This window comes from Dromaius novaehollandiae, chromosome Z (assembly GCF_036370855.1).
Source record: "Dromaius novaehollandiae isolate bDroNov1 chromosome Z, bDroNov1.hap1, whole genome shotgun sequence".
In the NCBI taxonomy this organism is placed as follows: Eukaryota; Metazoa; Chordata; class Aves; order Casuariiformes; family Dromaiidae; genus Dromaius; species Dromaius novaehollandiae.
Genome location: NC_088132.1, coordinates 64,988,910 through 65,001,581, shown reverse-complemented (window position 1 = coordinate 65,001,581; position 12,672 = coordinate 64,988,910). Strand labels below are relative to the sequence as shown.

The following is a 12,672-nucleotide window of genomic DNA, read 5'->3' as shown; positions in this document are numbered from 1 at the left end:
ACCACACACATCCTGAGCACAAGTTTCTTCTTAATCTTATGGTCTAGTAGTTCATTTCTAAAAATACACATAGGAATGGAGAGAAACTCTCAGCCACTTTGTGGCTTCTAGCAAGAAGCCACAGACATGAACGGAAGGGTCTCTGCAATTGCAGAATTATTTGCTACTCATAAGTTTCTAGCATAATTTCAAGTATTTGCCCTTCCACCAAAGCAGTACTAATATAGGTATGCACATGCCTGCCTATTTAATTTTAAAATACAGTGTCCTCTATTTCCTAGACAGACTTTTGGGGGTGTAATCATGTGGCTTCACAAAAATTTCCTAGCAGCTGACATCTCACATCCCTACCTTAAGGGTACAAAATTCTATTAAATCTACCAGAATCTATTCCGCTAACCCAGGTCATATTTTTAAAATTTAGTTTTAATACTGAAAACTTGTAGATCATTTTTCATTCAAAACCTTCTCAGCTTTTTTTCCAAACAAAGCTCTATTACTTTAAAAGCCCTTAGTTTAAAAAGATTTTGCCTATTAGGGTATAGGAAGTCCTCCTGCACTTTCAGTCCTCTAAGATGTTTCAAGAGTAGAACTCCATAGGTAATTTTTTATTAATATTATTATTATTTTATAGGAAGTTTTACCTTTAATACCTATTGATTTGCTCTGTGACTGTTAAAGATTTGTTTTAATAGGATTTTATCTTACCTTATTCTGAAATCTTCGATAATTGCACTTCCTACAGATTTCCTATTCTGTCCAACAATTTTCCCTGGGAGATTTACACATTTCTCCCTCCAGTTTTTTCTCATCAATCCTACTATGTTCACAGCATCATGAAGCTAACAGCAAGCCAGAGAGAGAATACAGTTTTCCTAGAGGAAAAGCTCCCAAATGGCATGGGGAAATCAAACAGCACTTCTGGGATTTGTCTCAGTACAAGAGGTCAGACTCCAGAGGACAAAGGTGCAGAAGATCACTTCTCCTTTGAGATAAGCCCTACTCTGAGAAAAAACAGCAGTCATACAAACTTTGAGAGAGCAAGTAGATAGCATATCTACCTAAGCATATGAAAAAAAGCCCTGTGTGATTTCTGGTGTGCTCTTTTAAAAAGCACAAGATTCTACTACAGTTATAATTAGTATCTGGATCCATAATTGGTTACAGCTAGAAAAGCTTATACTTAAAAGCAAGTCAGTTGACCCAAAGTCTCAAGAGCCCACAAACAGCAATCAGTGCTGCAGAAATCCACTGTAAGGATTTTTCCCAAACCAAGAAGCTCAGAAATAGTAAGGCATAAGCCACCTCAAGTGTGTGTACACATGTACGTGGTTGGCTTTGGGAATTTGGCGTGGAGGGAGGGGTTAGGCAGTAGTGTGTTTTGATTTTGTTTTGTTAAATGAGGAAGGGGTGGAAGGAAAAAGGGAAAGCACAGGAGGCATCAGCATTGCCCTTCAGACAGAATATCCCCTGAAAAACCCCAAACAAAACAAAGATGTTGACAAAACCCCCACAGCCTTAGATTAATATGTTAAAAAAACATGGAGCAAAAGTCTCCAAGAGATCTAGGGATGAGAATAAAGATTGAGAATCCAGACAGTTGTAGGATATAAAGTTCTGTCTCTGTGGATATCCCAAGGACACCCTTACTGGGCACAGTCCTCCTCACATAACTGTACAGTCTTCCATTAAGACGCTGAGCAGATGTACAGGCAGCCAGAGAGACTATCCACCCTCCAACTCCAGCAGTTGCTGGATGCAGATAAAAGCATCACCTTTGTGGGGAAAGGGGACTCCAACAACAACAGTACTACAAGCTCATGAATTATGAGCTATGGAGTTTGCACACGAGCATCAGGGATCTTAACATTTTTTTCAAGCAAGATCCTCCAAGAGAATGGAAAAGCTCAGAAACACCACATTCACCCTGGGACTCCTGCATAGTGCTTGAGGCAACATAAAGCATTTAGAAGTAGCAATGATCAGCCATCTCCCTGGACCTGCTGAACCACAGACCTCCCTGTTCCATTGCCAATCAATAACCTAGCAGCATAGACTGAAACACCAGTGCCCTGTTAGCACTAGGTAACACAGGAGAGAAAAGCCCCCTTCATATCCTCCAGGTCTGTCCCCCCCTTGCCCCAAGAAGGCTTGCAAAACACCTACTCCCTTTTTGCATGTATAGGAAACTTAAAACAGATTCCTTTGCATAAAACCCATGAGCCACTTTGTATTTCAGCTAGCACAAATGCTGGAATTCAACACAGTTCAAGAAATTTAGGAAACTGAACAAAGATTGCAGTTTGCAGAACAAAACAATGGCCAGCAGCCACAAGACTTGCTGAAAGACAGCATAACTGTCACACACACAACCTTGTTTATGCAGGTATTACATAATGTAGAATACAACAGCTCGTTTTATACCTCTAGCACTATATATATGAACAAACAGAGCTCTAGGCATGAACTAACAAGACATGGCCTGCAGACTAGAAATCAATGTGCAGCCTTTGTTTGATGTGAAGCTTTAAGTTAACATGGATAACGTATCCTCCGTCATTTTCAACAAACTCACATCAGAACAGGAAGCTTTATTATTATGCACTACTGCACCATGGAAGTGTAGCTGAATACATGACTCAGTCATTAGCTGAGGTTCTGCAAGAAATGCAGTTTAAGAGTTAAGTTCTCAATCTCTCAGGTTTATTTTGCCTTTTAAATATGAGATCTTATTTTCTTAATCACGTTTATAGTCTATTATGTCTGCAATATTATCTTCACTTCAGTTTTATTTTGAGAGGGCAGAAAAAGGAGGAAAAAAAGCAATGTTTCAGAATTTGCTTTTCTTTCACCAGAATGGGAAAAACATAGGTCTGCAGTTACTTTAAGATGGAGATATGTGGGCTGCTGTTGAAAGGGACACCTGTCCCTCTGACCCTCTAACCATGAATTCCTGCTGCCTGCCCTGTGCCAACTCTGATGTTTGAATAGCCATATGGTGAGCTGGAACAAGGAACTGGCCCATTCAATAGATGAATTAAAAAGTTTGGCCAGACTAGGAAGAAAAGGCAGAATATTTACTAAGCTAGTCCCTTTAAGGTAAGTGCTTGCTCCTGTCAAAAGGCAACTGAGGTTGTGCAAGAGCTGTCTCCTATGCAATGGAGAAAAAAAACCTGTCTTTTACTAGGTTAGTAGCCTAACTCTCTAATCAATATTAAAGTACATTGTATTCAGTGCAGACATTTCCCACTGAATTAAAAATAGTTATTTTGTTTTTAATTCTCCAGCCTCATTAGGGCTGTACATTGCAGAAAGGATTGTTTATTGATATGATCTTACCATTAAGTAGGATAAACAGTAACTTTTTATTCCACTGCAAATGCTAACATTCAGCCATTTTCTGACAAGAGAAAAAACACAGATGCATTCTTTCTAGCTGAAGGAAATAAACTTTTCTGTTGCATCTATCAAGTCACAGAAATCTCCAATAAAAGATGCAATCATTGCAGAGTATTGCTTTCTTCTCAGTCCTACAGGAGCCAGTTCACAAGAATCTCATCACTACTAACCCCCAGCCATAACTCCAGGCACTCTGTGGAAAAGTAATTTTGTTTAATAGTAAGCAAGCCAAGCAGTCTAAAAACTGATATTAAATGAATACGAGGAGAGCATGCAAGCAGGAGAAGCACGAGTCTCCATCCTTGAGCCTCACAGCATGACTAGTTATCCTGTATTTTTTCATCTCTGCTCCAAGTAGCATGCTTGGTACTGCCCAAAGCTACAGCCAAATAAAATATCGTTTCCAGTAAGAAATTTCTTTTCATTAGCTTAAGACTCTCTAGTCCAACTTTTAAGCAAGCAGGAATATATTAGGGACTTTTTTTTTTTTTAAGCTCTAGCCAGTAACACTTGGGAAAGCACAGATACACTACCATGCAAGTGGACATACCTAAGGTGCTGTGCTAATGCAGGCTCTTACTTGGGTACTGTCTCACTCATCCTCCAGTTCCAACATAAACAATTAAAATAAGAAATTTCATGAGCAAAGCTAGACTGGCAAAGTTAGAAGCATGAGTACTAAAAAATAGCCAAGGCCCTGCTTTCCTTTATGCTTTACCCTATGCTAGTTATGTCCTCTCTGCAAAATGAGCAGGCTGTCAGCCCAGGTCACTGAAATACCAATGTCCCCCAATTCTTTTTCTATAATTTCCCATTTGCTAGAGCACACAACATGTTCTTTCCCAATGAACTGTGGGACAGCTTCAGAGCAACTCAAGTTACATATTACAGAGATCCGTCATCCCCTTTCACCCCAGGACTAAGCAACACAAGCATGCTGCAGTCCCCAGAATAGCACAGCAGCTTGGCTGCGTTTGTGCAGCACGGTCACTCACGCCAGGCTAGGCACAGCCAGGGAAGTGCTTAGGCCAACTACAGCAGAGATCTATTCCATTACAGCAATTTGATCCTCAGAGCTGCACTCGTTTCTGCCAACTGAAACAGTTGCAAAAGGGTCATTTGCGCTACTGAAGACAAAAGGCACATCAACATTTTGATTTACTATAGCTTTCACACAGAAGTGAAAACAAACAAACAAACAAAAACCCCCATACAAACAAAAAACAAGAACACACGTACCTGGGCCTAGAATTATGAATAAGGACAGAACCTCCCCCTCAGGAAGGAGCGTGGGTTTTGTAGAAGGGACATTGCTAGAAGACATATTCAATTATGCTCGTCCTCCCATTCTCCAAGTCAAGATAAAAACTGGTTTTGTTGATGCAGAGAACTGGTCAGCTAGATAACTATAAAGGAAAAGGTGCAGCTTGGGGGGGGGGGGGGGGGCTCTTGAGGAGGGAATAATTTTCTGGAATCCAGCATTGTTATTAGGCCACAAGGTTTCCAGACACCACTGCTGTGCAAACACCACACAAAGCTCTGTTGTTGGTAAAAATGTCCTAACACAGAGATAACAGCTCAGTCTAGACCCAAACTGACCTGCCTACCTCTGCCAGATTATCTCAAAACATATTCTCCACCACAACTTCCTGGCCTGACAGTCCCGCAAGTGTGTTTTTCCCAGGGTTCAGTCATTTCATATATTAACAAGGGAGAAACTAAAAGGAACTAGAAATCTTGCCTAGAAGTAGACTGAAAACCCAGGCTTTAGTAAACTGTTCTAGCTAGACATGGACTTTTTGACAGGTATATGGTATGGCAACACTCAGTTAAAAAAGCAGCAGTGATCTCTGTGCAATGAGTGATAATAATATATAATACTGATTATTTAAATAGCTAGTTTAAATAGGCAGATTAGATAAGCTTTTTAATTTAACATTTCCTAAAGCTACTCAAATGGGTATTTCTCTTACTGTACAATTCTTTTAGAATTTTGTGGTCCATAAAACATTTACCAACATGTACTCTTCTCCTTACTTTACAGGGTCTCCTAAGAAGACAAGTCCAAATTACATGCCAAGTAAATATTTTCATACCTGAAGTTATAGTTTAGTTCTACTCTCCAGTCCTGTCTCACAAACCAAGAGACAAGCCAAGGAGAAGTGCTCCAAATTCCCAGATATATGCTTGCATTAAAACTATTTATTTTGAATAGCTCATGTGGCATGATATTCTTCTTTCACATTTCTTTAGCTCTTCCTATGTGCACAGTTTTTAATCTTAATTAAATTGATTAAATCCTAAACCTTTCATCTCCTGTCGCTCCTTCTGCAGTGTTCAGACTGCTGTGTTTTTCAGCCAACGCTTCTGCTCTTAATTTGCCAGTGATCCATACGCTGGATCCCCTGTATACGCTTAATTCACTTTTGAAAATGAGAGAAGAACACCCGTTCAAAAGCCTTGCTTCCAGGGTAAAGAAGCTTCCAAAATTTGAAGACATTGCAAAGACAAATCAGAGGAGTGAGAGGGAGCAGGAAAAAGGAGGGGGGGAGAACAAAAAAATTAAAAAAAAAATAAAAAAAAAAAATCAACCAACCATGCAACAGCTACAGCTTAAGTAGTTTTGGTCAACTTCCTTCCCATTAAATATAAAGACTGAGCTGCAAGGTGTTTCTGTATACCCAGCCCTCACTGTGTAACGGGACATTCAGCACAAGAGTATGCTTCATAGCATTTTTTTCCTCCCCATTCAAGTCCTCTTGATACCAGAGCAGCAGCGTAGTTCATTATGTCAGAACTCAGATAGCATCATTTCCACTGAGACTTGTGGAATTTCTCACATCACTAAAGGTTTAAGCAGTGCCTCCCACAAAATACTTCTGCACACTTATAACCCCAGCAGAAGTCGCCACTGTCAGTGTATAGCACATTTCATGCCAGTCCCTCAGCTTTCTTCAAATCTGATCCCCAGCTAACCTCTGGCACTTAGTCTTCCCTTGGTAGGGATCATACAGATTATTGTAATAGAGAAGTTTCCAAAGCCCATTCATTTATTATTAGGAATTATCATCAAAAATTTATTATACAAAATTTCATACGGAAACTCCATTTGATGACCAAAAAGAAAAAAAGAAAAAAAAAAGGAAAAAAGGACATCTTACATGATGAGACTTCAACTCAGGCTGCAGCGTTTTGGGTTCTGTCAATATGTAAGAATCATTAATAACATCCCCCCCGCCCCAGCAGATTTTCACCCCTCTTAGAGCTGAGGAATGCAAAGTGTAAAGCAGAGCATAAAAGCTCAGTAGCTGAAATCAGGACTAAACAGCTAATTTTTGTATCAGTCTACTGCAGCTAAAAGAGAAGCTTCCTCAATTCAATGTTTGTTCAAAATGGTGACATCTCACTAAGTAGGAAGTTTCACACCTTGAGGGATTATTACTCCATAGACATTACTGTAGCAGTTACCTGCTGGTCACAAATCAAAGCATCTAAAAAATTTAAAAATACTAATAAACCATTTTTTACCCACCACTTGCAGATGCAACTGTCATGGTTCATTCTGTATTAAATTTGACATAATCTGATGCCAGTGACCAAATTACTTAGTAAGAATATCAGTATCTTTGCCACATATTCTTTGGATATGGGGAACAAGCCAGAGAAGAATGTACCTTTCCAATGATGCAACTCTCTTTATAGCTATAAGGCTATATAGTTATGTAATCATTTCACTTTTTAGTCAAATCTTCAACTGAAAACCAGTAAGAAGTGCATGCAAATTAGGCAACAGCTTTTAAAAAGTAAAATTCTGAGATGCTGTGTTATCAGGGATGCTGCTGTGCCCAGTCTGGTCCTTGAATAAGACACTAGACCACTTTAAGTCTATTTATTTAAAAACAAATACTACTTTTGGTTAAGCCTCAAGTTTCAAGAGCACTCCCTCTAAGCCTCAACATGCACAGTTAAGAGTACCAGTTCATTCTGGAGATCGCACCTTTGGGATTTTACTTCTACCATCCAATTGGCACGCTAAATGCAACAAACGTGTGGCTCCCCACCAGCTCTATAGGAACTGTGTCACCCAGAACAGCTTCACAGGTTTTCAGTATGTTTTCCCCCTGAAACCAAAAGGCACCAAGACTAGCAAGAATCAAAGAGATGACTTCCATAAGCAGCATGCAACCTTGACCTTCAGTTCAGTTTACTGATAAAGTGGTACCAGTTTCTGAATAATGTTTCAAGTTCGTGTGATCGCAAGGTCAGTCACATTTAATATTACAGAACAGGAGGCAGTTTTCTGTTTGTTCAAGAGCTGCCAACACTGGGGCCCCTTTTTTCTAATAGATATGTGAGAAAGATACAGAAAACCAGAAAAACAAGGACACATTCACTTCTTACTGAGATTTTATTTTGTTTAACTGATGTGTTCAATATACACACTTGCTTATCTTCCCCTAATCTCCTCTTTGGTATCAATTATAAGAGCTGAGCCTTTAAGCTGCTTTTTTTGTTTGTTTTTAACCGTTCTTTTTCTTCTCACCTTAGAGAGACTAAGTTAAAACCCATACTTGACGAATCGTCTATTGAAGCACTTCTACTATCACCAACTTGTATGAGCTAATATATAAAGCAAGCTTCAGATTATTTAATTGCTCAAGCACAAAACAAAGTGTAACTGTACTTTAACCTTGGTTTGCGATTCAGCAATTCTGCTTTAAGTAACTGAAGCTGCAGAAGTACTTCAATACTTTGCCTAGTATTTTGCAAGATGACTTGATTTAAGCCACATACTTCAAGATTGTGCCATTTCATGGTTGCAGTTCTTGTGTGGTCTGTGGCAGAGATGACTTTCCCCCCTTCAAATACTCAAAGTGTTCCCTCATTTTTGAAATGCATAACCTGATAAGGTACATGTGTTCAGCAAGTAACATTTAAATGTGTGCTTTCTGCAATATGCACTAGTTCAACTTTCCCAACATATGGCAATATTCCTGTAGTCCTTAGGAAGCCAGCACTAAGTGTCTGGTTATGATTAACACTGCCTATGAGTAATGCCACATGTTAAAGACTGTCCTGCTCATGACTCAGACTGCAGCTGGAATAAGTGTGCAAACAACAGATAAAGCCAGCTTGAGAGTTCAGTTAAAGAACAGGTTATCAAATGCAGCAGGTTTGGTTTAGAGCCAGTAGCAGCACTCTGCCTTGCCACATGGGCAAGGGGGAGGGTTAGAAAGTGATTTTCCTCACCATCCTGTAGTAGCTGTATGGGTGGGTTTTTTTTTTTTTTTTTTTTGGGGGGGGGGGGGGGGGAAGGAATGTCTTTTTCCATAAAAAGACCAAGCTCAGTGGAAAGATTGATATGCAATAATGCTGTGCTAAACAACAAGAAAAACATCCTGCACAAGAGCTGTTAACCTTCTTCAGATGTCCTCCCAGCAGTTTCTGGCTGAATAAACTTATTACAGAAGAGGACAGAGTGGAAAGTAGAAGTCTAATCTCCTCAAGGCCTCTTATTTATATTGGACCATAGCTCAGCAGAAGATAACACAAGAAACTCGGGTGGAGAAAGAGGGAGCATGCCTTCTCCTCTGGCCAGAGGTGTGGCTACTCATTGTCAAGTTTCATGTCAGATCAAAAAGCATTCACTGAAATCAGACCCTGTCTGAATTCGTGGTTTACCTCCTCAGATGTCTCCTTTTAAAATACTGTCTCTATTATTCAGCGTGCTTTCGTTTCTGAGCACATCAGTAGCAGAAACCTGAGGGTTTTCTAGTTTTCTAGAAACTAGAACTTTTCAACAGAAGGTGTCTTGCACCAGCCACTGTAAGTCATACATTTGGCCAGACAGATCTGACCCAGATCTTCAGAACACACTTTGGGATTAGTTTGCTTTTCAGTTGCTTGTAATTTTCAGAATGCTTCCTCTAGTGCCTGTAATTCTGCTCTGAACATCTTTCTACCATGCCTGATTGATAAACTGATCTCCAATAAACCATTGACTGTTTAACAAATGTGCTAAAGGAGCCAAAGACCTTCATATCCTTACAGTTTAAGGTAGCTGAAGTTAAGTCATGTTATCTTGCAATTGCTACAGTCCTGAATATCTACAAGGACAGTTTTTGTAGCAGTATGCAAAGCCACAGCAAGTTTGATTACACTGCTGAACTAGGACCAACACTAGCTCTGGACTTACCAGCATTGCAAGGGAGTAGAGGATGGAGTTGAGTCATCCCAACCCACCTCTCCCACACACAGAAGGTTGCAGAGGGTGAAGGACGCATGCACACACATGCGCAAAAATCAGATAGGTAAGACATCTGCATATATCTTGACTCCACATTTTTTACATTGTACTTTATAGAAGAATTTTATTACACAAGTAGTTTTCAAGCATCAAATTTTAGAATTTGCAGGTTGCTGACATGATCAACCTTCACAAACTTGACGAAAAAAATCCATGCTTATTATATATAGGGCTGGTGGTAAACTTCACGTAAATTTTCAATAATTAAAAGAAAAATCAGATGTTGAGATCTATTTCGACAAAGATGCATACTTTTTGCCTCCTCAGAGTCTCCCTAATGCACTTTTTAAACACAAGTTTGTAAAAATCCATAAGCACTTCCTTAATTTTTCCTAATATGCTAAATAATATTCAGGAACTCTCCAGAGAGGCTCTTTGCATGAATTCCAAACCACGCCACAGGCAACAACAGAAGAGATTTAACCCACATGGAAAAATTACTTTCTTTAAATCAAAGAAATCCCTCGATTTTCTTGCCAAAGACTGCATTTTTTCAAAATCCTAGTAGTCTAAACAAACAGGGTCTGAAGACCAAGGTGCTCATCACAACTTCCACCGGCATATTCACACTGAAACTAAAGGTAATCTCAGTATTATATCAACCAATCGGGGGGCAGAGGGAAGGATTTTAGTTAGCAGAGAGGCAAGGTCCAAAGAGAGAACTCCTTTCTCTCAGCCTGTACCTGGCTGAGAAGTCCTCCTGGCCACAGCCACCTCCCCAGGCTGCCAAAGCAGTAGGCAGGATCTCTCGTTACGTATACGTGTGAGAGAGCAGAGTTCCAGCAACTTTTCCAACTCCTCCTCTTGGCCCATCAGCATTGTCCTGGTAAACTGAGATTCAAATCCCTGCCAAGCAACTCTAATCCAGGTAGTATAAAGTACAGTCATACACCTAGGAAGTTTTCTTTTACCTCCATGTTTTTAACTCAGAGGTGGCAGTATCACATTCCTACCTTGCTCAAACCTATGCACAGAAAAATTAGATCAGAAAGATCCAATTGGGCAGAATGGTGCAAATCAGTATTAGGTTGCTACATAATAGTAACTGCTTCACAGTACTGTGGAAATAGTGCTTTTCAATCCATGAGATTAACTGCAGAAACAGAAAACAAGTGGACCTATATAACTTTGGAGACTGTCAGTGATAGTAAGCAAGTCAGTTTTTTGGGGGTTTGTTTCGTTTTGTTTTTTAAACAGCTGACAAATGAGGGAATTGGTATTATGTTATCGTTAAAACCAGGACATAATACAACTACCAAGCCTTCAGATTCACAGTAGAAAAAGACAACAGATAGATAAGTGAGGAGAGAGGAACTAAACAGATTTAACTATAACCATCACTGCAGTTTACTGAATACTGAGCTTTCCAAAAAGCACAGCTTTTCTGTGTAAAAAAAATAAACAAAAACCCAGGAACAACAAGAGACCCCCCCCCCACGAAACCCATCAAGTTCAAAAATTTATGCCATCCTAAAAAGCACATAATTTGTTTAAAAAAAATAATTTTGAATAATCTCTTTATCTGTTGTGGATGTTATGCTACTGCCAAAAGAGAAACAAGATGAAAAACGCAGTCAAGACAGAAATGTGAATTGAGTATGAGCTCTCTGAAGACTCTAGCAAATTACACCCAGGACAAGAGCTAAATTTCACAATTGGGTAACAAAAATTTGCAGAAAAAAATTGTTTAATACTTTCCATATTACACATCAGCAGGGAGAGTGTAACGAAATCAATCCTCCAGTGTTAAAAAGCTTAATATAGGAGTGGAGATAATTGCCCTAGATGACTTGTAACAATTCCGACTACTTAAATTAGAGCCTAATACATTTTCTTCAAATCCTCATATACACTAATTATTGGTGAAATGATCTTCTCACTTGTAGTTACTTCTACTGACTGATTCCCCTCCCCACCCCAAGATGGGGGAGTCAATTAAGAGCAGTATAAAATTAAAACTAATCTGTCATTTTGTTCTTACAGGCCCACCCATGTTGGGACAGGGTTTAAATTTAGTTTCTTTATAGGCTTTGCACATTTCATTAAGTCAGACATATCTTATTACACATTTTTATATGGCTTGCAATACTTTCAATATAACCAAACTTCAGTAGCGGCATATTTTGCAAACTCGCTGTCACCAGGTTCAATTGAAGCAACACACAGAAGCCAACTACCATATTAAATGTTTTTAGGCATACTGAACGTAAATTCTGCCACTTCTCGCTCCAGTATCAGTGCCCTTCCCTTACAGTTCCTAATGAGCAATCTTTAGTTCAGTTATCCCTGAGACGAGCATCCTACAGAAGCAGTGTCCCTTGCACAAAACAGCCCAAGCAACTGCTGATGTAGCCAATATTTCAATTTTGCACTAGATAACCAACAGACATGTTTTACCAAGCAGATGGAAAGAACATACTTACTGCTAGAAACAGCATGCAGTACATGGAGAACGAAGAATGGCCAGAGTAAAATGATAGCCTGAAAGAGAAGAAAGCAGACATTTCATTCTGTTTCAATTGCAACACTCCACAGTCTACAGTGAGATTAAGTTATCTTTAGGTAAAATGCAAACATCCCTCATTTTTTTCTGCAGGGAGACTATCCTAGGCAGGAGTCTTCACTTGCATCTAACCCAACAGCTTTTGATGAACAGCATGTATCTCAGTCCAGCAGCTATCCAATGTCAGTATTCTTATAGTTGCTACTTGATGCTGGGATCAACTTAAGTCCTTTGTCTAAAGTTTGAACATCACATGAACACTTCCTGAAAATAAGTAATCAAGGGTCCTATAAAGCAATGTATTTGTTTTGTCTCCTTGATGAATATGAAAAAAAATGTAGATAGTATCAACAAAGAGAGCTTTTATCTGATAGTGAACATCAGTAGCCCAAAAATGATTAGTTACTGTTGTATATGGTCTCCACCAAGAGGCAGTAATTACTCTTACTCATATTTAGATGTT

At 39.3% G+C, this 12,672-nt stretch overlaps 1 protein-coding gene across 2 annotated transcripts in view; it reads right to left on the bottom strand.

The window, feature by feature from the left end:
* Positions 1-12,672, bottom strand: part of LOC112995756 (phospholipid phosphatase 1) — a 72,718-nt gene that overhangs the window by 6,167 nt on the left and 53,879 nt on the right. For both annotated transcript variants that reach the window (XM_064501882.1, XM_064501881.1), the window contains exon 4: positions 12,130-12,187. In XM_064501882.1, the coding sequence (XP_064357952.1) occupies positions 12,130-12,187 (58 nt within the window). The remainder of the gene's footprint in view (positions 1-12,129; positions 12,188-12,672) is intronic.